This window comes from Drosophila simulans, chromosome 2L (assembly GCF_016746395.2).
Source record: "Drosophila simulans strain w501 chromosome 2L, Prin_Dsim_3.1, whole genome shotgun sequence".
NCBI lineage: Eukaryota > Metazoa > Arthropoda > Insecta > Diptera > Drosophilidae > Drosophila > Drosophila simulans.
In genome coordinates, this window is record NC_052520.2 from 21161935 (window position 1) to 21184833 (window position 22899).

Below are 22899 nucleotides of genomic sequence, written 5' to 3' on the forward strand. Positions count from 1 at the left end.
AGGACTTTAAGACGGACTTGCGATTCCAGAGCTCGGCGGTTATGGCTCTGCAGGAAGCTAGCGAAGCCTACCTAGTTGGTCTCTTCGAAGATACCAACTTGTGTGCCATTCATGCCAAGCGTGTCACCATTATGCCCAAAGACATCCAGTTAGCGCGACGCATTCGCGGCGAGCGTGCTTAAGCTGACAGGGCATCAACTTGCAGTGTAGTACTCTATAATCGGTCCTTTTCAGGACCACAAACTAGATTCAATGAGATAAAATTTTCTGTTGCGACTATTTATAAAATAAAAACAAATAAGAACAAAATTCATATTCTATTATTATTATATTAATATCTTCAATCATACGTAAAAATAGTAATTCTGCCAGAGAAAGAATCAAAATAATCTTATTTTTATTATTAAATTAAAGAAGAGGTTATTACAATAATAAATATTTTTTATTTGTTCTTGGTGCTAACGTCCAGTAAAACTAGCAGTGCCAGTGTCGTGGCAAGGGACGCTGAACTTTAAACACCTAAAAAAAATCTAAATTCCGCGAAAGACAGTTTGGAAATAATGAAATTACATTGATGAGAGCAATATTTATAAAATAACAGAAAATAATAAAATAAAATGAGCTGTTTTATATTTTTTCTATGTGTTAATTTAAGTTGTAAATATTATTGAAGAGGTCGTACGGGACTATTGACACTGTCCCTTCAAACGTCTGTAAAAAATAAAAGTTATCTAAAATTCAGCATGGAAATTGGCTAATTTGGTTGGGGAATTTAATATCTATTACATAACAAAGGATAATAAAAAAATTGTTGCTTCTTATTTTTCATTTGATTTATTTATTTGACTACATCGAGGCTAATGCATATATGGCGAGGAAATCGATTGATTTCCGAACAAATTATTTGAAAATATGCATGAAAGGTCTGATCTAATTAAGCAAACACATTAATAATTCAAGAAAATTTTATTTATTATATTAATATTATATTATTTAAGAAAGTATTTGTATTTTTAACAATAGAAAATTATTTCTGAATGCTGCCGTAAAGGAAACTGTTTCTGTAGGTTAATGTGAACTTAAATTATCTAATATAGTATCTTAATTAATAATATACGCTTCTTTCAGAAGTCTTTCTAAGGGATGAACGTTGCAATTTCAATAAACATTAGGAATTAGTAAAATATTTGCAATATTTCTTATTTTAATTGATGTTTTGTTATAAATTGGTCCAGTTAAAAATGTAAATATAAAACTTCAATCACATTTGAAAGTCTCAAAATCCATATTACATCCTTTTAAAAATGCAAAGTGACGAAATAATTATTTAAAAGTGTAGAACAATTAAAACCTTATTTTTATTAATGATTTTAAATACTAAAAAATTAAAAAAAGTTTATACTTCAAGCCAACTTCGACATAGTAAACGACTGATGTCAGTAGCATTGTTAAAGTGCTCTCCTCCTCGATTCTCATAAGAGCAAAGGAGGTTGGTAGGCAGCGCGCGGGCCGTTTTTAACAGAAAAAAAGTGTTCTCAGTGAATAAAATGTCTGATTCTGCAGTTGCAACGCCCGCTTCCCCAGTGGCTGCTACGCCAGCGACAGTTGAGAAAAAAGTGGTCCAAAAAAAGGCATCTGGATCCGCTGGCACAAAGGCTAAGAAAGCCACTGCGACGCCGTCACATCCGCCAACTCAGCAAATGGTGGACGCTTCTATTAAAAATTTAAAGGAACGTGGCGGTTCATCACTTCTTGCAATAAAAAAATATATCACTGCCACCTATAAATGTGACGCCCAAAAGTTATCGCCATTCGTCCAGAAGTACCTAAAATCGGCCGTGGTCAATGGAAAGTTTATCCAAACAAAGGGAAAAGGTGCATCTGGATCTTTCAAACTGTCGGCCTCCGCCAAGAAGGACAAGGATCCGAAGGCAAAGTCGAAGGTTTTGTCTGCAGAGAAAAAAGTTCAAAGCAAGAAGGTAGCCTCTAAGAAGATTGGTGTCTCCTCCAAAAAAACCGCCGCTGGGGCTGCTGACAAAAAGCCCAAAGCTAAGAAGGGTGTGGCTACCAAAAAGACTGCCGAAAATAAGAAAACTGAGAAGGCAAAAGCCAAGGATGCCAAGAAAACTGGAATCGTAAAGTCGAAGAACGCCGCAACAAAGGCGAAAGTGACTACATCGAAGCCAAAGGCTGTAGTAGCGAAAGCCCCAAAGGCAAAGCCAGCGGTGTCTGCAAGACCCAAAAAGACGGTGAAGAAAGCATCGGTTTCTGCTACCGCCAAGAAGCCGAAAGCGAAGACTACGGCTGCCAAAAAGTAAATTGTGAAAAAGTACAGTATTTGGTACATGTTCGCAATCAAAAATTTAGATTTATGATTTATAGATCTGAAATTTGTTTATACAAGTCCTTTTCAGGGCTACAACGTTCTTTTGCAAGAGAAAAAAACTTTAATTTAAATAGTATTTGTGTATTAAAATGTTCTACTTATTTATTAGCTGACGTTCGCAGCAACAATAAAACGCTTCATGTCTTGCGTTATTGAATTATATTGCATATTGGCCGCATTCAGTTTTCGTTTCCGATATTTATTTGAACACTCACTCACTTGCGGGTAGATACGTTTTATTGGTAAATTAATTTTCGATGATTGGTGATTGGTATATTGAAAAATGCATTTCTTTGGTATAAACCATTGTGGCCCTGAAAAGGGCCGTTTTGGATTGTTGTCCGCATTCGCAGGAGCCAATTATTTGGAGCTGGTGTACTTGGTAACGGCCTTGGTTCCCTCACTGACAGCATGCTTGGCCAACTCTCCAGGCAGAAGCAGGCGAACAGCCGTTTGGATTTCCCGACTGGTGATGGTCGAGCGCTTGTTGTAGTGAGCTAGACGAGACGCTTCGGCAGCAATTCGCTCGAAAATATCATTTACAAAGCTGTTCATTATGCTCATCGCCTTCGACGAAATTCCGGTGTCAGGATGGACCTGCTTGAGAACCTTGTAAATGTAGATGGCATAGCTCTCCTTCCTCTTGCGCTTCTTTTTCTTGTCGGTCTTGGTGATGTTCTTCTGAGCCTTGCCAGCCTTCTTGGCTGCCTTTCCACTAGTTTTCGGAGGCATTGTTCACGTTACTTATATTTTCACAAACACAATTCACTTATCGTGATGTGGGCCCGAACGCGTTCACCTTTATACTTTTTTTCGAGCAGTCAATTCAGGTCTAAGTCACCCACCCCTAACTGAACGCGCCGGCAAACGGAAAAGTATAAATATTCCGCTGTCGGGGTTCGACGAGCATTCGTGTTCCGTGTGTAAAGTGAACTAAGTGAAATAAACGCAAAGCAAAATGTCTGGACGTGGAAAAGGTGGCAAAGTGAAGGGAAAGGCAAAGTCCCGCTCGAACCGTGCCGGTCTTCAATTCCCTGTGGGCCGTATTCACCGTCTGCTGCGAAAGGGCAACTACGCCGAGCGTGTTGGTGCAGGCGCTCCAGTTTACCTAGCTGCCGTAATGGAATATCTGGCCGCTGAGGTTCTCGAGTTGGCTGGCAATGCTGCTCGTGACAACAAGAAGACTAGAATTATTCCGCGTCATCTGCAACTGGCCATCCGAAACGACGAGGAGTTAAACAAGCTGCTCTCCGGCGTCACAATTGCACAAGGTGGCGTGTTGCCTAATATACAGGCTGTTCTGTTGCCCAAGAAGACCGAGAAGAAGGCCTAAACGTTTCAAAGGCTAAGCTAAAAACCTACTTGTACATAAAATCGTCAAACCGTCCTTTTCAGGACGACCAAATTATTACCAAAGAATTGAAAAAAATTTTACACTTGGGATTTTTTTGTAAATAGTAAATCATAAAAAAGACTACTTAAAGATTGATATGTAGTACAGTTTTTCTTCTATATGCGGTATAAACTACAATTTGCTTCTTTAAATACTCCCACACCACGATGTGATGCTTTACACGCGGTGTCTGAAACCACTTCAGTCTGTTCAAGGCCATGTTAGAAATACACATTCCGTCTGAAAGAGTACGAACGACCGACATTTATTTTTAGTTACGATCTACATATTTCTTAAGTCCCAACCAATAAAATTAAATACTTTTTGAAAATCTTCCTCCTTTTAAAAACTAAATAGTGGTCCTGAAAAGGACCGATTGCTTAATAGGGGTACAGAATTTACAGTTTTTTTAACCGCCAAATCCGTAGAGGGTGCGGCCTTGCCTCTTCAGAGCGTAGACAACATCCATGGCTGTAACTGTCTTCCTCTTGGCGTGTTCGGTGTAGGTGACGGCATCACGAATTACGTTCTCCAAGAAAACCTTCAGAACGCCACGCGTTTCCTCGTATATGAGTCCAGATATGCGCTTCACACCGCCTCGACGAGCCAAACGGCGGATAGCAGGCTTCGTGATACCTTGGATGTTATCACGCAGCACTTTGCGATGACGCTTGGCGCCACCCTTTCCCAAGCCTTTGCCTCCTTTACCACGACCAGTCATTTTTCAATGTTTTATACTATTATACACACACAGCACGAAAGTCACTAAAGAACGAAATTCAACGTTTCGGCGTGCCCCTATTTATAGGTAAAACGACAAAAACCCGAGAGAGTACGAACGATATGTTCGTTTCGTTCTTCGGTCGTCAAATGAAATGGCCTCTGTTTTTCTCTCTCTCTTTCACCATCCGCGATTGCTATATAAGTAGGTAGCAAATGCTCTGATCGTTTATTGTGTTTTTAAACGTGAAGTAGTGAACGTGAAATTTTGTGAAACCCAAATGGCTCGAACCAAGCAAACTGCACGCAAATCGACTGGTGGAAAAGCACCACGCAAACAACTGGCTACAAAGGCCGCTCGCAAGAGTGCTCCAGCCACTGGAGGTGTGAAGAAGCCCCATCGCTATCGCCCTGGAACAGTGGCCTTGCGTGAAATCCGTCGCTACCAAAAGAGCACCGAGCTTCTAATCCGGAAGCTGCCTTTCCAGCGTCTGGTGCGTGAAATCGCTCAGGACTTTAAGACGGACTTGCGATTCCAGAGCTCGGCGGTTATGGCTCTGCAGGAAGCTAGCGAAGCCTACCTAGTTGGTCTCTTCGAAGATACCAACTTGTGTGCCATTCATGCCAAGCGTGTCACCATTATGCCCAAAGACATCCAGTTAGCGCGACGCATTCGCGGCGAGCGTGCTTAAGCTGACAGGGCATCAACTTGCAGTGTAGTACTCTATAATCGGTCCTTTTCAGGACCACAAACTAGATTCAATGAGATAAAATTTTCTGTTGCGACTATTTATAAAATAAAAACAAATAAGAACAAAATTCATATTCTATTATTATTATATTAATATCTTCAATCATACGTAAAAATAGTAATTCTGCCAGAGAAAGAATCAAAATAATCTTATTTTTATTATTAAATTAAAGAAGAGGTTATTACAATAATAAATATTTTTTATTTGTTCTTGGTGCTAACGTCCAGTAAAACTAGCAGTGCCAGTGTCGTGGCAAGGGACGCTGAACTTTAAACACCTAAAAAAAATCTAAATTCCGCGAAAGACAGTTTGGAAATAATGAAATTACATTGATGAGAGCAATATTTATAAAATAACAGAAAATAATAAAATAAAATGAGCTGTTTTATATTTTTTTCTATGTGTTAATTTAAGTTGTAAATATTATTGAAGAGGTCGTACGGGACTATTGACACTGTCCCTTCAAACGTCTGTAAAAAATAAAAGTTATCTAAAATTCAGCATGGAAATTGGCTAATTTGGTTGGGGAATTTAATATCTATTACATAACAAAGGATAATAAAAAAATTGTTGCTTCTTATTTTTCATTTGATTTATTTATTTGACTACATCGAGGCTAATGCATATATGGCGAGGAAATCGATTGATTTCCGAACAAATTATTTGAAAATATGCATGAAAGGTCTGATCTAATTAAGCAAACACATTAATAATTCAAGAAAATTTTATTTATTATATTAATATTATATTATTTAAGAAAGTATTTGTATTTTTAACAATAGAAAATTATTTCTGAATGCTGCCGTAAAGGAAACTGTTTCTGTAGGTTAATGTGAACTTAAATTATCTAATATAGTATCTTAATTAATAATATACGCTTCTTTCAGAAGTCTTTCTAAGGGATGAACGTTGCAATTTCAATAAACATTAGGAATTAGTAAAATATTTGCAATATTTCTTATTTTAATTGATGTTTTGTTATAAATTGGTCCAGTTAAAAATGTAAATATAAAACTTCAATCGACATTTGAAAGTCTCAAAATCCATATTAAATCCTTTTAAAAATGCAAAGTGACGAAATAATTATTTAAAAGTGTAGAACAATTAAAACCTTATTTTTATTAATGATTTTAAATACTAAAAAATTAAAAAAAGTTTATACTTCAAGCCAACTTCGACATAGTAAACGACTGATGTCAGTAGCATTGTTAAAGTGCTCTCCTCCTCGATTCTCATAAGAGCAAAGGAGGTTGGTAGGCAGCGCGCGGGCCGTTTTTAAGAGAAAAAAAGTGTTCTCAGTGAATAAAATGTCTGATTCTGCAGTTGCAACGCCCGCTTCCCCAGTGGCTGCTACGCCAGCGACAGTTGAGAAAAAAGTGGTCCAAAAAAAGGCATCTGGATCCGCTGGCACAAAGGCTAAGAAAGCCACGGCGACGCCGTCACATCCGCCAACTCAGCAAATGGTGGACGCTTCTATTAAAAATTTAAAGGAACGTGGCGGTTCATCACTTCTTGCAATAAAAAAATATATCACTGCCACCTATAAATGCGACGCCCAAAAGTTAGCGCCATTCATCAAGAAGTACCTAAAATCGGCCGTGGTCAATGGAAAGCTTATCCAAACAAAGGGAAAAGGTGCATCTGGATCTTTCAAACTGTCGGCCTCCGCCAAGAAGGACAAGGATCCGAAGGCAAAGTCGAAGGTTTTGTCTGCAGAGAAAAAAGTTCAAAGCAAGAAGGTAGCCTCTAAGAAGATTGGTGTCTCCTCCAAAAAAACCGCCGCTGGGGCTGCTGACAAAAAGCCCAAAGCTAAGAAGGGTGTGGCTACCAAAAAGACTGCCGAAAATAAGAAAACTGAGAAGGCAAAAGCCAAGGATGCCAAGAAAACTGGAATCGTAAAGTCGAAGAACGCCGCAACAAAGGCGAAAGTGACTGCATCGAAGCCAAAGGCTGTAGTAGCGAAAGCCCCAAAGGCAAAGCCAGCGGTGTCTGCAAGACCCAAAAAGACGGTGAAGAAAGCATCGGTTTCTGCTACCGCCAAGAAGCCGAAAGCGAAGACTACGGCTGCCAAAAAGTAAATTGTGAAAAAGTACAGTATTTGGTACATGTTCGCAATCAAAACTTTAGATTTATGATTTATAGATCTGAAATTTGTTTATACAAGTCCTTTTCAGGGCTACAACGTTCTTTTGCAAGAGAAAAAAACTTTAATTTAAATAGTATTTGTGTATTAAAATGTTCTACTTATTTATTAGCTGACGTTCGCAGCAACAATAAAACGCTTCATGTCTTGCGTTATTGAATTATATTGCATATTGGCCGCATTCAGTTTTCGTTTTCGATATTTATTTGAACAGTATCACTCACTCACTTGCGGGTAGATACGTTTTATTGGTAAATTAATTTTCGATGATTGGTGATTGGTATATTGAAAAATGCATTTCTTTGGTATAAACCATTGTGGCCCTGAAAAGGGCCGTTTTGGATTGTTGTCCGCATTCGCAGGAGCCAATTATTTGGAGCTGGTGTACTTGGTAACGGCCTTGGTTCCCTCACTGACAGCATGCTTGGCCAACTCTCCAGGCAGAAGCAGGCGAACAGCCGTTTGGATTTCCCGACTGGTGATGGTCGAGCGCTTGTTGTAGTGAGCTAGACGAGACGCTTCGGCAGCAATTCGCTCGAAAATATCATTTACAAAGCTGTTCATTATGCTCATCGCCTTCGACGAAATTCCGGTGTCAGGATGGACCTGCTTGAGAACCTTGTAAATGTAGATGGCATAGCTCTCCTTCCTCTTGCGCTTCTTTTTCTTGTCGGTCTTGGTGATGTTCTTCTGAGCCTTGCCAGCCTTCTTGGCTGCCTTTCCACTAGTTTTCGGAGGCATTGTTCACGTTACTTATATTTTCACAAACACAATTCACTTATCGTGATGTGGGCCCGAACGCGTTCACCTTTATACTTTTTTTCGAGCAGTCAATTCAGGTCTAAGTCACCCACCCCTAACTGAACGCGCCGGCAAACGGAAAAGTATAAATATTCCGCTGTCGGGGTTCGACGAGCATTCGTGTTCCGTGTGTAAAGTGAACTAAGTGAAATAAACGCAAAGCAAAATGTCTGGACGTGGAAAAGGTGGCAAAGTGAAGGGAAAGGCAAAGTCCCGCTCGAACCGTGCCGGTCTTCAATTCCCTGTGGGCCGTATTCACCGTCTGCTGCGAAAGGGCAACTACGCCGAGCGTGTTGGTGCAGGCGCTCCAGTTTACCTAGCTGCCGTAATGGAATATCTGGCCGCTGAGGTTCTCGAGTTGGCTGGCAATGCTGCTCGTGACAACAAGAAGACTAGAATTATTCCGCGTCATCTGCAACTGGCCATCCGAAACGACGAGGAGTTAAACAAGCTGCTCTCCGGCGTCACAATTGCACAAGGTGGCGTGTTGCCTAATATACAGGCTGTTCTGTTGCCCAAGAAGACCGAGAAGAAGGCCTAAACGTTTCAAAGGCTAAGCTAAAAACCTACTTGTACATAAAATCGTCAAACCGTCCTTTTCAGGACGACCAAATTATTACCAAAGAATTGAAAAAAATTTTACACTTGGAATTTTTTTGTAAATAGTAAATCATAAAAAAAACTACTTAAAGATTGACATGTAGTACAGTTTTTCTTCTATATGCGGTATAAACTACAATTTGCTTCTTTAAATACTCCCACACCACGATGTGATGCTTTACACGCGGTGTCTGAAACCACTTCAGTCTGTTCAAGGCCATGTTAGAAATACACATTCCGTCTGAAAGAGTACAAACGACCGACATTTATTTTTAGTTACGATCTACATATTTCTTAAGTCCCAACCAATAAAATTAAATACTTTTTGAAAATCTTCCTCCTTTTAAAAACTAAATAGTGGTCCTGAAAAGGACCGATTGCTTAATAGGGGTACAGAATTTACAGTTTTTTTAACCGCCAAAACCGTAGAGGGTGCGGCCTTGCCTCTTCAGAGCGTAGACAACATCCATGGCTGTAACTGTCTTCCTCTTGGCGTGTTCGGTGTAGGTGACGGCATCACGAATTACGTTCTCCAAGAAAACCTTCAGAACGCCACGCGTTTCCTCGTATATGAGTCCAGATATGCGCTTCACACCGCCTCGACGAGCCAAACGGCGGATAGCAGGCTTCGTGATACCTTGGATGTTATCACGCAGCACTTTGCGATGACGCTTGGCGCCACCCTTTCCCAAGCCTTTGCCTCCTTTACCACGACCAGTCATTTTTCATTGTTTTATACTATTATACACGCACAGCACGAAAGTCACTAAATAACTAATTTCAACGTTTCGGCGTGCCCCTATTTATAGGTAAAACGACAAAAACCCGAGAGAGTACGAACGATATGTTCGTTTCGTTCCTCGGTCGTCAAATGAAATGGCCTCTGTTTTTCTCTCTCTCTTTCACCATCCGCGATTGCTATATAAGTAGGTAGCAAATGCTCTGATCGTTTATTGTGTTTTTAAACGTGAAGTAGTGAACGTGAAATTTTGTGAAACCCAAATGGCTCGTACCAAGCAAACTGCACGCAAATCGACTGGTGGAAAAGCACCACGCAAACAACTGGCTACAAAGGCCGCTCGCAAGAGTGCTCCAGCCACTGGAGGTGTGAAGAAGCCCCATCGCTATCGCCCTGGAACAGTGGCCTTGCGTGAAATCCGTCGCTACCAAAAGAGCACCGAGCTTCTAATCCGCAAGCTGCCTTTCCAGCGTCTGGTGCGTGAAATCGCTCAGGACTTTAAGACGGACTTGCGATTCCAGAGCTCGGCGGTTATGGCTCTGCAGGAAGCTAGCGAAGCCTACCTAGTTGGTCTCTTCGAAGATACCAACTTGTGTGCCATTCATGCCAAGCGTGTCACCATTATGCCCAAAGACATCCAGTTAGCGCGACGCATTCGCGGCGAGCGTGCTTAAGCTGACAGGGCATCAACTTGCAGTGTAGTACTCCATAATCGGTCCTTTTCAGGACCACAAACTAGATTCAATGAGATAAAATTTTCTGTTGCGACTATTTATAAAATAAAAACAAATAAGAACAAAATTCATATTCTATTATTATTATATTAATATCTTCAATCATACGTAAAAATAGTAATTCTGCCAGAGAAAGAATCAAAATAATCTTATTTTTATTATTAAATTAAAGAAGAGGTTATTACAATAATAAATTTTTTTATTTGTTCTTGGTGCTAACGTCCAGTAAAACTAGCAGTGCCAGTGTCGTGGCAAGGGACGCTGAACTTTAAACACCTAAAAAAAATCTAAATTCCGCGAAAGACAGTTTGGAAATAATGAAATTACATTGATGAGAGCAATATTTATAAAATAACAGAAAATAATAAAATAAAATGAGCTGTTTTATATTTTTTTCTATGTGTTAACTTAAGTTGGAAATATTATTGAAGAGGTCGTACGGGACAATTGACACTGTCCCTTCAAACGTCTGTAAAAAATAAAAGTTATCTAAAATTCAGCATGGAAATTGGTTAATTTGGTTGGGGAATTTAATATCTATTACATAACAAAGGATAATAAAAAAATTGTTGCTTCTTATTTTTTATTTGATTTATTTATTTGACTACATCGAGGCTAATGCATATATGGCGAGGAAATCGATTGATTTCCGAACAAATTATTTGAAAATATGCATGAATGGTCTGATCTAATTAAGCAAACATATTAATAATTCAAGAAAATTTTATTTATTATATTAATATTATATTATTTAAGAAAGTATTTGTATTTTTAACGATAGAAAATTATTTCTGAATGCTGCCGTAAAGGAAACTTTTTCTGTAGGTTAATGTGAACTTAAATTAACTAATATAGTATCTTAATTAATAATATACGCTTCTTTCAGAAGTCTTTCTAAGGGATGAACGTTGCAATTTCAATAAACATTAGGAATTAGTAAAATATTTGCAATATTTCTTATTTTACTTGATGTTTTGTTATAAATTGGTCCAGTTAAAAATGTAAATATAAAACTTAAATCAACATTTGAAAGTCTCAAAATCCATATTACATCCTTTTAAAAATGCAAAGTGACGAAATAATTATTTAAAAGTGTAGAACAATTAAAACCTTATTTTTATTAATGATTTTAAATACTAAAAAATTAAAAAAAGTTTATACTTCAAGCCAACTTCGACATAGTAAACGACTGATGTCAGTAGCATTGTTAAAGTGCTCTCCTCCTCGATTCTCATAAGAGCAAAGGAGGTTGGTAGGCAGCGCGCGGGCCGTTTTTAACAGAAAAAAAGTGTTCTCAGTGAATAAAATGTCTGATTCTGCAGTTGCAACGCCCGCTTCCCCAGTGGCTGCCACGCCAGCGACAGTTGAGAAGAAAGTGGTCCAAAAAAAGGCATCTGGATCCGCTGGCACAAAGGCTAAGAAAGCCACTGCGACGCCGTCACATCCGCCAACTCAGCAATTGGTGGACGCTTCTATTAAAAATTTAAAGGAACGTGGCGGTTCATCACTTCTTGCAATAAAAAAATATATCACTGCCACCTATAAATGCGACGCCCAAAAGTTAGCGCCATTCATCAAGAAGTACCTAAAATCGGCCGTGGTCAATGGAAAGCTTATCCAAACAAAGGGAAAAGGTGCATCTGGATCTTTCAAACTGTCGGCCTCCGCCAAGAAGGACAAAGATCCGAAGGCAAAGTCGAAGGTTTTGTCTGCAGAGAAAAAAGTTCAAAGCAAGAAGGTAGCCTCTAAGAAGATTGGTGTCTCCTCCAAAAAAACTGCCGCTGGGGCTGCTGACAAAAAGCCCAAAGCTAAGAAGGGTGTGGCTACCAAAAAGACTGCCGAAAATAAGAAAACTGAGAAGGCAAAAGCCAAGGATGCCAAGAAAACTGGAATCGTAAAGTCGAAGAACGCCGCAACAAAGGCGAAAGTGACTGCATCGAAGCCAAAGGCTGTTGTAGCGAAAGCCCCAAAGGCAAAGCCAGCGGTGTCTGCAAGACCCAAAAAGATGGTGAAGAAAGCATCGGTTTCTGCTACCGCCAAGAAGCCGAAAGCGAAGACTACGGCTGCCAAAAAGTAAATTGTGAAAAAGTACAGTATTTGGTACATGTTCGCAATCAAAACTTTAGATTTATGATTTATAGATCTGAAATTTGTTTATACAAGTCCTTTTCAGGGCTACAACGTTCTGTTGCAAGAGAAAAAAACTTTAATTTAAATAGTATTTGTGTATTAAAATGTTCTACTTATTTGTTAGCTGACGTTCGCAGCAACAATAAAACGCTTCATGTCTTGCGTTATTGAATTATATTGCATATTGGCCGCATTCAGTTTTCGTTTTCGATATTTATTTGAACAGTATCACTCACTCACTTGCGGGTAGATACGTTTTATTGGTAAATTAATTTTCGATGATTGGTGATTGGTATATTGAAAAATGCATTTCTTTGGTATAAACCATTGTGGCCCTGAAAAGGGCCGTTTTGGATTGTTGTCCGCATTCGCAGGAGCCAATTATTTGGAGCTGGTGTACTTGGTAACGGCCTTGGTTCCCTCACTGACAGCATGCTTGGCCAACTCTCCAGGCAGAAGCAGGCGAACAGCCGTTTGGATTTCCCGACTGGTGATGGTCGAGCGCTTGTTGTAGTGAGCTAGACGAGACGCTTCGGCAGCAATTCGCTCGAAAATATCATTTACAAAGCTGTTCATTATGCTCATCGCCTTCGACGAAATTCCGGTGTCAGGATGGACCTGCTTGAGAACCTTGTAAATGTAGATGGCATAGCTCTCCTTCCTCTTGCGCTTCTTTTTCTTGTCGGTCTTGGTGATGTTCTTCTGAGCCTTGCCAGCCTTCTTGGCTGCCTTTCCACTAGTTTTCGGAGGCATTGTTCACGTTACTTATATTTTCACAAACACAATTCACTTATCGTGATGTGGGCCCGAACGCGTTCACCTTTATACTTTTTTTCGAGCAGTCAATTCAGGTCTAAGTCACCCACCCCTAACTGAACGCGCCGGCAAACGGAAAAGTATAAATATTCCGCTGTCGGGGTTCGACGCGCATTCGTGTTCCGTGTGTAAAGTGAACTAAGTGAAATAAACGCAAAGCAAAATGTCTGGACGTGGAAAAGGTGGCAAAGTGAAGGGAAAGGCAAAGTCCCGCTCGAACCGTGCCGGTCTTCAATTCCCTGTGGGCCGTATTCACCGTCTGCAGTGACGGCGCTCCAGTTTACCTAGCTGCCGTAATGGAATATCTGGCCGCTGAGGTTCTCGAGTTGGCTGGCAATGCTGCTCGTGACAACAAGAAGACTAGAATTATTCCGCGTCATCTGCAACTGGCCATCCGAAACGACGAGGAGTTAAACAAGCTGCTCTCCGGCGTCACAATTGCACAAGGTGGCGTGTTGCCTAATATACAGGCTGTTCTGTTGCCCAAGAAGACCGAGAAGAAGGCCTAAACGTTTCAAAGGCTAAGCTAAAAACCTACTTGTACATAAAATCGTCAAACCGTCCTTTTCAGGACGACCAAATTATTACCAAAGAATTGAAAAAAATTTTACACTTGGGATTTTTTTGTAAATAGTAAATCATAAAAAAGACTACTTAAAGATTGATATGTAGTACAGTTTTTCTTCTATATGCGGTATAAACTACAATTTGCTTCTTTAAATACTCCCACACCACGATGTGATGCTTTACACGCGGTGTCTGAAACCACTTCAGTCTGTTCAAGGCCATGTTAGAAATACACATTCCGTCTGAAAGAGTACAAACGACCGACATTTATTTTTAGTTACGATCTACATATTTCTTAAGTCCCAACCAATAAAATTAAATACTTTTTGAAAATCTTCCTCCTTTTAAAAACTAAATAGTGGTCCTGAAAAGGACCGATTGCTTAATAGGGGTACAGAATTTACAGTTTTTTAACCGCCAAATCCGTAGAGGGTGCGGCCTTGCCTCTTCAGAGCGTAGACAACATCCATGGCTGTAACTGTCTTCCTCTTGGCGTGTTCGGTGTAGGTGACGGCATCACGAATTACGTTCTCCAAGAAAACCTTCAGAACGCCACGCGTTTCCTCGTATATGAGTCCAGATATGCGCTTCACACCGCCTCGACGAGCCAAACGGCGGATAGCAGGCTTCGTGATACCTTGGATGTTATCACGCAGCACTTTGCGATGACGCTTGGCGCCACCCTTTCCCAAGCCTTTGCCTCCTTTACCACGACCAGTCATTTTTCATTGTTTTATACTATTATACACGCACAGCACGAAAGTCACTAAATAACTAATTTCAACGTTTCGGCGTGCCCCTATTTATAGGTAAAACGACAAAAACCCGAGAGAGTACGAACGATATGTTCGTTTCGTTCCTCGGTCGTCAAATGAAATGGCCTCTGTTTTTCTCTCTCTCTTTCACCATCCGCGATTGCTATATAAGTAGGTAGCAAATGCTCTGATCGTTTATTGTGTTTTTAAACGTGAAGTAGTGAACGTGAAATTTTGTGAAACCCAAATGGCTCGTACCAAGCAAACTGCACGCAAATCGACTGGTGGAAAAGCACCACGCAAACAACTGGCTACAAAGGCCGTTCGCAAGAGTGCTCCAGCCACTGGAGGTGTGAAGAAGCCCCATCGCTATCGCCCTGGAACAGTGGCCTTGCGTGAAATCCGTCGCTACCAAAAGAGCACCGAGCTTCTAATCCGGAAGCTGCCTTTCCAGCGTCTGGTGCGTGAAATCGCTCAGGACTTTAAGACGGACTTGCGATTCCAGAGCTCGGCGGTTATGGCTCTGCAGGAAGCTAGCGAAGCCTACCTAGTTGGTCTCTTCGAAGATACCAACTTGTGTGCCATTCATACCAAGCGTGTCACCATTATGCCCAAAGACATCCAGTTAGCGCGACGCATTCGCGGTTAGCGTGCTTAAGCTGACAGGGCATCAACTTGCAGTGTAGTACTCCATAATCGGTCCTTTTCAGGACCACAAACTAGATTCAATGAGATAAAATTTTCTGTTGCGACTATTTATAAAATAAAAACAAATAAGAACAAAATTCATATTCTATTATTATTATATTAATATCTTCAATCATGCGTAAAAATAGTAATTCTGCCAGAGAAAGATCAAAATAATCTTATTTTTATTATTAAATTAAAGAAGAGGTCATTACAATAATAAATATTTTTTATTTGTTCTTGGTGCTAACGTCCAGTAAAACTAGCAGTGCCAGTGTCGTGGCAAGGGACGCTGAACTTTAAACACCTAAAAAAAATCTAAATTCCGCGAAAGACAGTTTGGAAATAATGAAATTACATTGATGAGAGCAATATTTATAAAATAACAGAAAATAATAAAATAAAAAGGGCTGTTTTATATTTTTTTCTATGTGTTAACTTAAGTTGGAAATATTATTGAAGAGGTCGTACGGGACAATTGACACTGTCCCTTCAAACGTCTGTAAAAAATAAAAGTTATCTAAAATTCAGCATGGAAATTGGTTAATTTGGTTGGGGAATTTAATATCTATTACATAACAAAGGATAATAAAAAAATTGTTGCTTCTTATTTTTTATTTGATTTATTTATTTGACTACATCGAGGCTAATGCATATATGGCGAGAAAATCGATTGATTTCCGAACAAATTATTTGAAAATATGCATGAAAGGTCTGATCTAATTAAGCAAACACATTAATAATTCAAGAAAATTTTATTTATTATATTAATATTATATTACTTAAGAAAGTATTTGTATTTTTAACGATAGAAAATTATTTCTGAATGCTGCCGTAAAGGAAACTGTTTCTGTAGGTTAATGTGAACTTAAATTATCTAATATAGTATCTTAATTAATAATATACGCTTCTTTCAGAAGTCTTTCTAAGGGATGAACGTTGCAATTTCAATAAACATTAGGAATTAGTAAAATATTTGCAATATTTCTTATTTTAATTGATCTTTTGTTATAAATTGGTCCAGTTAAAAATGTAAATATAAAACTTCAATCAACATTTGAAAGTCTCAAAATCCATATTACATCCTTTTAAAAATGCAAAGTGACGAAATAATTATTTAAAAGTGTAGAACAATTAAAACCTTATTTTTATTAATGATTTTAAATACTAAAAAATTAACAAAAGTTTATACTTCAAGCCAACTTCGACATAGTAAACGACTGATGTCAGTAGCATTGTTAAAGTGCTCTCCTCCTCGATTCTCATAAGAGCAAAGGAGGTTGGTAGGCAGCGCGCGGGCCGTTTTTAAGAGAAAAAAAGTGTTCTCAGTGAATAAAATGTCTGATTCTGCAGTTGCAACGTCCGCTTCCCCAGTGGCTGCCACGCCAGCGACAGTTAAGAAGAAAGTGGTCCAAAAAAAGGCATCTGGATCCGCTGGCACAAAGGCTAAGAAAGCCACGGCGACGCCGTCACATCCGCCAACTCAGCAAATGGTGGACGCTTCTATTAAAAATTTAAAGGAACGTGGCGGTTCATCACTTCTTGCAATAAAAAAATATATCACTGCCACCTATAAATGCGACGCCCAAAAGTTATCGCCATTCGTCCAGAAGTACCTAAAATCGGCCGTGGTCAATGGAAAGTTTATCCAAACAAAGGGAAAAGGTGCATCTGGATCTTTCAAACTGTCGGCCTCCGCCAAGAAGGACAAGGATCCGAAGGCAAAGTCGAAGGTTTTGTCTGCAGAGAAAAAAGTTCAAAGCAAGAAGGTAGCCTCTAAGAAGATTGGTGTCTCCTCCAAAAAAACTGCCGTCAAGTACTCTTCCATCCATCGCGAGAGTCAAGCCGATTATAGTTTAGGCCCGTTATATCTGGCTCGTCAAACGACGAAGGCGGACCACCATTGAGAAAATGCGCCGGAGTGAGGACATCCAGATCGGCAGGGTTCTCTGAAATGGGAACTAAAGGTCTGGAGTTAACAACTGCCGAGATGTGGCAAACCAGCGTCCTCAGCTCGTCGAAGGTCAGAACCGCCGTACCCACAGCGCGGTAGAAATGATGTTTGGCCGTTTTCACCGCTGCTTCCCAAAGTCCACCGAAATGGGGCGACCGTGGAGGGATGAGCCGCCAGTCAATCGTCTCCGAAAGGCAAAAATTTTGAACGGAGCCTTGATGCTCGCTGCTGAGAAATAACCTTCGAAGTTCCAGAAGTTCATTTTTGGCGACGACAAAGTTGGTGGCGTTGTCTGACCAAATTTGCTTCGGCTTCCGCCGGGTGCATATGAACCTCTTGAGTCCGCACAGAAACGCAACTGTCGAGAGATTCTTGATCAGCTCCAGGTGCACTGCCTTGGTTGCAAAACATTTAAATACGCAGACGTAGCATTTAACCGCGGGCTTGTTGCGACTATCCGACTTGTGAAAGAAGGGTCCACAGAAGTCTATACCAGTCACCTCAAAAGCGTGAGATCCTTCCAAGCGCTCCTTGGGAAGGTCCGCCATTATGTGCTCTATCAGCCGCGGCTTACTCCGAAAACATCTGATGCACCTGTTCACGGCCTTGGTAAACGTCTTCCTGCCCCCAATAGGCCAATATTGGGATCGAATTGCACCCAGAAGAGCCCGAGGTCCGGCATGAAGATTGCTTTCATGGTAATGCGAGATAATTGCTAGAGTCACCGGATGGGACCTTGGAAGGATTTTCGGGTGGCGGCCATCAAAGTCCAATGACGGATTTCGGAGGCGACCGCCTACTCTAAGAAGTCCAAATTGATCCAGGAACGGCAAGAGCGAGGATATGGAACTAGACGAGGAAACTCTTCCCAGCGTTTTCAGGGACTGCAGGTCCTCCCATAACTGCGCGAGCGGCACCAACCGCAGCATCATATGAGTACCCTCTTGAATGTGTGCGACGGTGAGCCCAGGATGACGAATTCCATAGCAAAATTTGTAAATGTATGCAAACACTCGTTGCAGTGAGGGGTAAGAATTTGCAAATTTGGAGCAAGCAATTACATCCACGTACGGCAACTTTACGATGAACACACTTCGACGAAGCTCAAGCACCGATTTGTCAGGACAAACAGCTGTTGGACAATCTCTTTCAGGCTCCGTAAGATAGGCGGGTCCATGCGCCCAGAGTGACGATTCGCTAAGCTCAGACGGCAGGGATCCTCTGTATAAGATGTCAGCCGGATTTAACGCTGTTGGAACATAACCAAGCCAAGCCGTGCCATCTGTCAGCTCCTGAATGGCAGCAACCCTATTGGCCACAAATATGTTTTCCTTGCTGGCTGAAGAAGGAACGCGTGAAGCTATTACGGCGCTACCGCAAGGGCGCGCACAGCCTCCAGACACAACCCAGCCCAGACGAGTTTTTTGAAGCAGGGGCAGTCCTGGCAAAAACTTTATCTGACCTACGCACAGCAGCTCATAAAACAGGCTAGCTCCTATTAACAGGTCAACACACTGAGCTTTATGAAATTCCGGGTCGGCGAGCTGCAGGTTTTCTGGAATCTTCCAGACCCCAATGTCCACATTAGAGCTTGGCTGGCGATCCGTGATATTGGGAGCGATAACTGCTGTTATGCTCGTTGAGAAGTCCGAAGTGACAGACCGAATCGCAATTCCTACCGAGAATCCATCAGTCGCGAAATTGGAATCCCCGATTCCAGTGACGGAGCCGGACGACCTCGACCTCTTAAGTTGCAGTTGATTTGCAAACCAAGAGGTGACCAAGTGCAGTTGAGAGCCAGAATCTAACAAGGCCCTGCAGGGAACGAACAGTCCAGACCGATTCTGCACTAAAACGGTTGCAGTGGCTAGCAGCACAAGGTCACTTCCGAGATCCTGGGCAATTAGAGTAGAAGAAGTTGAAAGCGGGGCAGAAGGCTCAGTGTGGGAGCTTGAACGCACCGGAACATGTGGCTGCGAGGAAGGCGGACCATCTAGATGGAGCAGCGTATGATGCCTGATTCCACAGGTGCGGCAGCGGCTCGAGCTGCATTGCCGTACCTGATGACCTGCCTTTAGGCAATTTAGGCAAAGTGCTAGTCTCTTTGCCTCGCGCAGACGATCTACTGGAGCTAAGTCTCTAAACTGCGGGCAATAATATATGGCATGCTCTGCACTATGGCAAAGCATGCAACCAAGAGAATGTTGGGTGGTAGCAACTAGCGTCGAGCGATTTCTGCCCACCTGAACGCCTGGCGCATAGGTTGCCATGGCGCAATCCACGGCCTCCAAAGTCCTACATCGCTGTTCCAGGAATGCAGCCATCGATTCCCACGACGGAATAAGGTTGGCAAAGACCGGATCCTCCAAGCGCTCCTCCCACTTAGCTTGGCTCGCCGCATCCAGCTTTTGCAGCAGCACTTGAACTATGATGCAGCCAGCGATTTGCTCAGTGGTGCCCAAACCCTTCAACGCACGAATGTGAGCGTTAAATTTGTCCGACAATTCCCGAAACGATGCCACTGAACCATTCCATCCCTCAAACATGACCGCAGATGTTGAAATTTCTCAATGTTGGAGAGGTCCGGATGGCTGTCGATTATGCTCGTGAACACGGAGTAAAAATCCGCCCAGTTTGCGTAGCCTCTGCCTTCCGCAAGCGTTGAGTGCGGCGCGAAATGCACATTGCGTTTGGCTATTTCCGCGCGCACACTAGCCTTGAATTCAACGATGAATTCATCGAAAGACTCGCTCATTTCACTGCCAATTTCGTCGAAGTCCAATTCCTCCAGTTCTGTATGCAGAACATTGAAGGCACTTTGCAGCTCATCAATCTGCTCCAGCTTCACCGTAAGAGTGGGTTCGTCGTATCCGCTTAGCATCTCATTAGACAGTGACGTTTGTAGCCTCTGCAACCTGCTGAACAGCGCATTGGCTTTGCGCTTTAAAAAGGTCACCCAGTTTTTGTCACCTTCAACGGGCAAAGCAGCAAATCGCCTTTAATTCGGTTCAGCGGGAAGATGAGCACAAAATAAATGCCGAAAATGCAAGCGGAGTCAATGCACGTAACGATATATGTAGCAATGTATGTATATATGCAATGCTAGCTCGCTTAAACACAGCCACTATCACCGAAATCACCACTCACTTGTCCAACCGATTGCGATTTAATGTATTTATATTTATTTATAAACGGGATAAGTGCATTAATTAATGCATGCAAATTAACACTATCACGTCGGGGTCACCAATGTTTACCTATTGAGCTTTTTCAATAGCTGTTGCGAATAATAAAAAGCCGAAGAAAGTTTGTTTATTTTACGACACTGTTTATTTTGCGAATTGTTTACGGCAGCTAGGGCCGACAAAGAGCTATATCGAAGTTTAGTCTTTTCCGAAACACGAAGAAGTGGCAATTGGCGGGACAGACAGCAGAAATGCAGCGCCCAAGCTTAACGTAGGTAGATAACAAAAAGAACAAGGAATGAGCACCGTACAGATAAATGCGTGCGAGAACAGCGGTTTGCACTATGGGCATCGCAACTGCTACCACTGACTAATTCGGTTTACAATATTAAAGAGTATGAAATTAGTCTACTGCACCGTTTTGGCGGCTGCATGACCCAACATCCTCCCCCCGTTGGAAGCTTGGCTTCCAACAGAGTCCTCAAGGGGAAGCAGACACAGCTTGTTCACTGCCCGCCCTATTACTCCAGAAGCGGTCCTCAATTCTGAAACTCGAGCGATGCCGTCTCTGCCAGGAATGAACTGCATGACTCTCGCTAAAGGCCATCTCATTGGGGGTAGATTCCCGTCCTTAACAAGAACGACGTTGTCCACGGCTACGCCAGGCTTTGGGGTGCGCCACTTGGAGCGCTGATGGAGCAACGTCAAGTACTCTTCCTTCCATCGCGACCAAGATATTTGCTGAAGAAAGGAGATGCGCTGCCAAGAGTCAAGAGCCGATTGTAGTTTAGGCCCGTTATATCTGGCTCGTCAAACGACGAAGGCGGACCACCATTGAGAAAATGCGTGAAGACGTCCAGATCGGCAGGGTTCTCTGAAATGGGAACTAAAGGTCTGGAGTTAACAACTGCCGAGATGTGGCACACCAGCGTCCTCAGCTCGTCGAAGGTCAGAACCGCCGTACCCACAGCGCGGTAGAAATGATGTTTGGCCGTTTTTACCGCTGCTTCCCAAAGTCCACCGAAATGGGGCGACCGTGGAGGGATGAGCCGCCAGTCAATCGTCTCCGAAAGGCAAAAATTTTGAACGGAGCCTTGATGCTCGCTGCTGAGAAATAACCTTCGAAGTTCCAGAAGTTCATTTTTGGCGACGACAAAGTTGGTGGCGTTGTCTGACCAAATTTGCTTCGGCTTCCGCCGGGTGCATATGAACCTCTTGAGTCCGCACAGAAACGCAACTGTCGAGAGATCCTTGATCAGCTCCAGGTGCACTGCCTTGGTTGCAAAGCATATAAATACGCAGACGTAGCAATTAACCGCGGGCTTGTTGCGACTATCCGACTTGTGAAAGAAGGGTCCACAGAAGTCTATACCAGTCACCTCAAAAGCGTGAGATCCTTCCAAGCGCTCCTTGGGAAGGTCCGCCATTATGTGCTCTATCAGCCGCGGCTTACTCCGAAAACATCTGATGCACCTGTTCACGGCCTTGGTAACCGTCTTCCTCCCCCCAATAGACCAATATTGGGATTGAATTGCACCCAGAAGAGCCCGAGATCCGGCATGAAGATTGCTTTCATGGTAATGCGAGATAATTGCTAGAGTCACCGGATGGGACCTTGGAAGGATTTTCGGGTGGCGGCCATCAAAGTCCAATGACGGATTTCGGAGGCGACCGCCTACTCTAAGAAGTCCAAATTGATCCAGGAACGGCAAGAGCGAGGATATGGAACTAGACGAGGAAACTCTTCCCAGCGTTTTCAGGGACTGCAGGTCCTCCCATAACTGCGCGAGCGGCACCAACCGCAGCATCATATGAGTACCCTCTTGAATGTGTGCGACGGTGAGCCCAGGATGACGAATTCCATAGCAAAATTTGTAAATGTATGCAAACACTCGTTGCAGTGAGGGGTAAGAATTTGCAAATTTGGAGCAAGCAATTACATCCACGTACGGCGACTTTACGATGAACACACTTCGACGAAGCTCAAGCACCGATTTGTCAGGACAAACAGCTGTTGGACAATCTCTTTCAGGCTCCGTAAGATAGGCGGGTCCATGCGCCCAGAGTGACGATTCGCTAAGCTCAGACGGCAGGGATCCTCTGTATAAGATGTCAGCCGGATTTAACGCTGTTGGAACATAACCAAGCCAAGCCGTGCCATCTGTCAGCTCCTGAATGGCAGCAACCCTATTGGCCACAAATATGTTTTCCTTGCTGGCTGAAGAAGGAACGCGTGAAGCTATTACGGCGCTACCGCAAGGGCGCGCACAGCCTCCAGACACAACCCAGCCCAGACGAGTTTTTTGAAGCAGGGGCAGTCCTGGCAAAAACTTTATCTGACCTACGCACAGCAGCTCATAAAACAGGCTAGCTCCTATTAACAGGTCAACACACTGAGCTTTATGAAATTCCGGGTCGGCGAGCTGCAGGTTTTCTGGAATCTTCCAGTCCCCAATGTCCACATTAGAGCTTGGCTGGCGATCCGTGATATTGGGAGCGATAACTGCTGTTATGCTCGTTGAGAAGTCCGAAGTGAC

General features: G+C 42.3%; 15 protein-coding genes and 1 pseudogene across 16 annotated transcripts; 9 read left to right on the top strand and 7 right to left on the bottom strand.

Annotated features, from left to right (window-relative positions):
• Positions 1-1484: 1484 nt before the first annotated feature.
• LOC120285794 (histone H1-like) lies at positions 1485-2413 on the top strand. Its single transcript, XM_039298409.2, has one exon. The coding sequence runs from the start codon at positions 1548-1550 to the stop codon at positions 2316-2318; it is 771 nt and encodes a 256-aa protein (XP_039154343.1). The 5' UTR covers positions 1485-1547; the 3' UTR covers positions 2319-2413.
• Positions 2414-2700: 287 nt separating this feature from the next.
• LOC120285807 (histone H2B) lies at positions 2701-3172 on the bottom strand. The gene has a single exon (XM_039298423.2). The coding sequence runs from the start codon at positions 3116-3118 to the stop codon at positions 2747-2749; it is 372 nt and encodes a 123-aa protein (XP_039154357.1). The 5' UTR covers positions 3119-3172; the 3' UTR covers positions 2701-2746.
• A 90-nt stretch (positions 3173-3262) lies between these two features.
• On the top strand, positions 3263-3780 carry LOC120285803 (histone H2A). The gene has a single exon (XM_039298419.2). It carries the CDS (start codon positions 3345-3347, stop codon positions 3717-3719), a length of 375 nt encoding a protein of 124 aa, XP_039154353.1. The 5' UTR covers positions 3263-3344; the 3' UTR covers positions 3720-3780.
• Positions 3781-4139: 359 nt separating this feature from the next.
• LOC120285812 (histone H4) lies at positions 4140-4581 on the bottom strand. The gene has a single exon (XM_039298427.2). The coding sequence runs from the start codon at positions 4498-4500 to the stop codon at positions 4189-4191; it is 312 nt and encodes a 103-aa protein (XP_039154361.1). The 5' UTR covers positions 4501-4581; the 3' UTR covers positions 4140-4188.
• Positions 4582-6521: 1940 nt separating this feature from the next.
• LOC120285796 (histone H1-like) lies at positions 6522-7424 on the top strand. The gene has a single exon (XM_039298411.2). The coding sequence runs from the start codon at positions 6559-6561 to the stop codon at positions 7327-7329; it is 771 nt and encodes a 256-aa protein (XP_039154345.1). The 5' UTR covers positions 6522-6558; the 3' UTR covers positions 7330-7424.
• Positions 7425-7717: 293 nt separating this feature from the next.
• Positions 7718-8189, bottom strand: LOC120285804 (histone H2B). Its single transcript, XM_039298420.2, has one exon. It carries the CDS (start codon positions 8133-8135, stop codon positions 7764-7766), a length of 372 nt encoding a protein of 123 aa, XP_039154354.1. The 5' UTR covers positions 8136-8189; the 3' UTR covers positions 7718-7763.
• Positions 8190-8279: 90 nt separating this feature from the next.
• On the top strand, positions 8280-8797 carry LOC120285802 (histone H2A). Its single transcript, XM_039298418.2, has one exon. The coding sequence runs from the start codon at positions 8362-8364 to the stop codon at positions 8734-8736; it is 375 nt and encodes a 124-aa protein (XP_039154352.1). The 5' UTR covers positions 8280-8361; the 3' UTR covers positions 8737-8797.
• Positions 8798-9156: 359 nt separating this feature from the next.
• Positions 9157-14527, bottom strand: LOC27207587. Its single transcript, XM_039295162.2, has 3 exons — positions 14193-14527; positions 12799-13134; positions 9157-9518 (listed from the first exon to the last, which is right to left on the bottom strand). Exons 1-3 carry the CDS (start codon positions 14501-14503, stop codon positions 9206-9208), a joined length of 960 nt encoding a protein of 319 aa, XP_039151096.1. The 5' UTR covers positions 14504-14527; the 3' UTR covers positions 9157-9205.
• Positions 9744-15321, top strand: LOC120285797 (histone H3). 2 transcript variants are annotated; one of them, XM_039298413.2, is made up of 2 exons: positions 9744-10212; positions 15247-15321. In XM_039298413.2, the coding sequence occupies exon 1, from the start codon at positions 9798-9800 to the stop codon at positions 10206-10208; it is 411 nt and encodes a 136-aa protein (XP_039154347.1). In that variant the 5' UTR covers positions 9744-9797; the 3' UTR covers positions 10209-10212; positions 15247-15321. The 2 variants fall into 2 exon arrangements, with proteins under 2 accessions (XP_039154347.1, XP_044779422.1); XM_044923487.1 differs by lacking the exon at positions 15247-15321 and adding an exon at positions 10261-10335 and having other exon boundaries at positions 9745-10212.
• LOC120285795 (histone H1-like) lies at positions 11513-12440 on the top strand. The gene has a single exon (XM_039298410.2). The coding sequence runs from the start codon at positions 11575-11577 to the stop codon at positions 12343-12345; it is 771 nt and encodes a 256-aa protein (XP_039154344.2). The 5' UTR covers positions 11513-11574; the 3' UTR covers positions 12346-12440.
• LOC120285808 (histone H2B) lies at positions 12734-13224 on the bottom strand. The gene has a single exon (XM_039298424.2). The coding sequence runs from the start codon at positions 13149-13151 to the stop codon at positions 12780-12782; it is 372 nt and encodes a 123-aa protein (XP_039154358.1). The 5' UTR covers positions 13152-13224; the 3' UTR covers positions 12734-12779.
• Positions 13292-13784, top strand: LOC120285810 (annotated as a pseudogene).
• LOC120285798 (histone H3-like) lies at positions 14695-15255 on the top strand. The gene has a single exon (XM_039298414.2). The coding sequence runs from the start codon at positions 14784-14786 to the stop codon at positions 15183-15185; it is 402 nt and encodes a 133-aa protein (XP_039154348.1). The 5' UTR covers positions 14695-14783; the 3' UTR covers positions 15186-15255.
• A 1200-nt stretch (positions 15322-16521) lies between the features above and the next one.
• On the top strand, positions 16522-17145 carry LOC6733079 (histone H1). The gene has a single exon (XM_002080120.4). It carries the CDS (start codon positions 16561-16563, stop codon positions 17128-17130), a length of 570 nt encoding a protein of 189 aa, XP_002080156.4. The 5' UTR covers positions 16522-16560; the 3' UTR covers positions 17131-17145.
• A 150-nt stretch (positions 17146-17295) lies between these two features.
• LOC123327107 lies at positions 17296-18109 on the bottom strand. Its single transcript, XM_044922578.1, has 2 exons — positions 17418-18109; positions 17296-17362 (listed from the first exon to the last, which is right to left on the bottom strand). Exons 1-2 carry the CDS (start codon positions 18107-18109, stop codon positions 17296-17298), a joined length of 759 nt encoding a protein of 252 aa, XP_044778513.1.
• A 2325-nt stretch (positions 18110-20434) lies between these two features.
• Positions 20435-21789, bottom strand: LOC123327108. Its single transcript, XM_044922579.1, has 2 exons — positions 21195-21789; positions 20435-20454 (listed from the first exon to the last, which is right to left on the bottom strand). The coding sequence occupies exons 1-2, from the start codon at positions 21787-21789 to the stop codon at positions 20435-20437; spliced, it is 615 nt and encodes a 204-aa protein (XP_044778514.1).
• Positions 21790-22899: the final 1110 nt, after the last annotated feature.

Excerpts from the sequence above, each read along its gene's own strand:
- LOC120285795 (XM_039298410.2), top strand. The coding sequence starts at position 11,575 with ATGTCTGATTCTGCAGTTGCAACGCCCGCTTCCCCAGTGGCTGCCACG.
- LOC6733079 (XM_002080120.4), top strand. The coding sequence starts at position 16,561 with ATGTCTGATTCTGCAGTTGCAACGTCCGCTTCCCCAGTGGCTGCCACG.
- LOC120285797 (XM_039298413.2), top strand. The coding sequence starts at position 9,798 with ATGGCTCGTACCAAGCAAACTGCACGCAAATCGACTGGTGGAAAAGCA.
- LOC120285796 (XM_039298411.2), top strand. The coding sequence starts at position 6,559 with ATGTCTGATTCTGCAGTTGCAACGCCCGCTTCCCCAGTGGCTGCTACG.
- LOC123327108 (XM_044922579.1), bottom strand. The coding sequence starts at position 21,789 with ATGGCGGACCTTCCCAAGGAGCGCTTGGAAGGATCTCACGCTTTTGAG. Across the intron at positions 20,455-21,194 it reads CTTCACGCATTTTCTCAATG|CTATTGAAAAAGCTCAATAG; the intron begins GTGGTCCGCCTT and ends TATTCGCAACAG.
- LOC120285812 (XM_039298427.2), bottom strand. The coding sequence starts at position 4,500 with ATGACTGGTCGTGGTAAAGGAGGCAAAGGCTTGGGAAAGGGTGGCGCC.
- LOC120285798 (XM_039298414.2), top strand. The coding sequence starts at position 14,784 with ATGGCTCGTACCAAGCAAACTGCACGCAAATCGACTGGTGGAAAAGCA.
- LOC120285794 (XM_039298409.2), top strand. The coding sequence starts at position 1,548 with ATGTCTGATTCTGCAGTTGCAACGCCCGCTTCCCCAGTGGCTGCTACG.
- LOC120285808 (XM_039298424.2), bottom strand. The coding sequence starts at position 13,151 with ATGCCTCCGAAAACTAGTGGAAAGGCAGCCAAGAAGGCTGGCAAGGCT.
- LOC27207587 (XM_039295162.2), bottom strand. The coding sequence starts at position 14,503 with ATGACTGGTCGTGGTAAAGGAGGCAAAGGCTTGGGAAAGGGTGGCGCC. Across the intron at positions 13,135-14,192 it reads CTCTACGGATTTGGCGGTTA|TGGAAAGGCAGCCAAGAAGG; the intron begins AAAAACTGTAAA and ends TCCGAAAACTAG. Across the intron at positions 9,519-12,798 it reads GGAACCAAGGCCGTTACCAA|AATGACTGGTCGTGGTAAAG; the intron begins GTACACCAGCTC and ends AAAACAATGAAA.
- LOC120285807 (XM_039298423.2), bottom strand. The coding sequence starts at position 3,118 with ATGCCTCCGAAAACTAGTGGAAAGGCAGCCAAGAAGGCTGGCAAGGCT.
- LOC120285802 (XM_039298418.2), top strand. The coding sequence starts at position 8,362 with ATGTCTGGACGTGGAAAAGGTGGCAAAGTGAAGGGAAAGGCAAAGTCC.
- LOC120285803 (XM_039298419.2), top strand. The coding sequence starts at position 3,345 with ATGTCTGGACGTGGAAAAGGTGGCAAAGTGAAGGGAAAGGCAAAGTCC.
- LOC120285804 (XM_039298420.2), bottom strand. The coding sequence starts at position 8,135 with ATGCCTCCGAAAACTAGTGGAAAGGCAGCCAAGAAGGCTGGCAAGGCT.
- LOC123327107 (XM_044922578.1), bottom strand. The coding sequence starts at position 18,109 with ATGATGCTGCGGTTGGTGCCGCTCGCGCAGTTATGGGAGGACCTGCAG. Across the intron at positions 17,363-17,417 it reads GAACTTCTGGAACTTCGAAG|ACGATTGACTGGCGGCTCAT; the intron begins GTTATTTCTCAG and ends TGCCTTTCGGAG.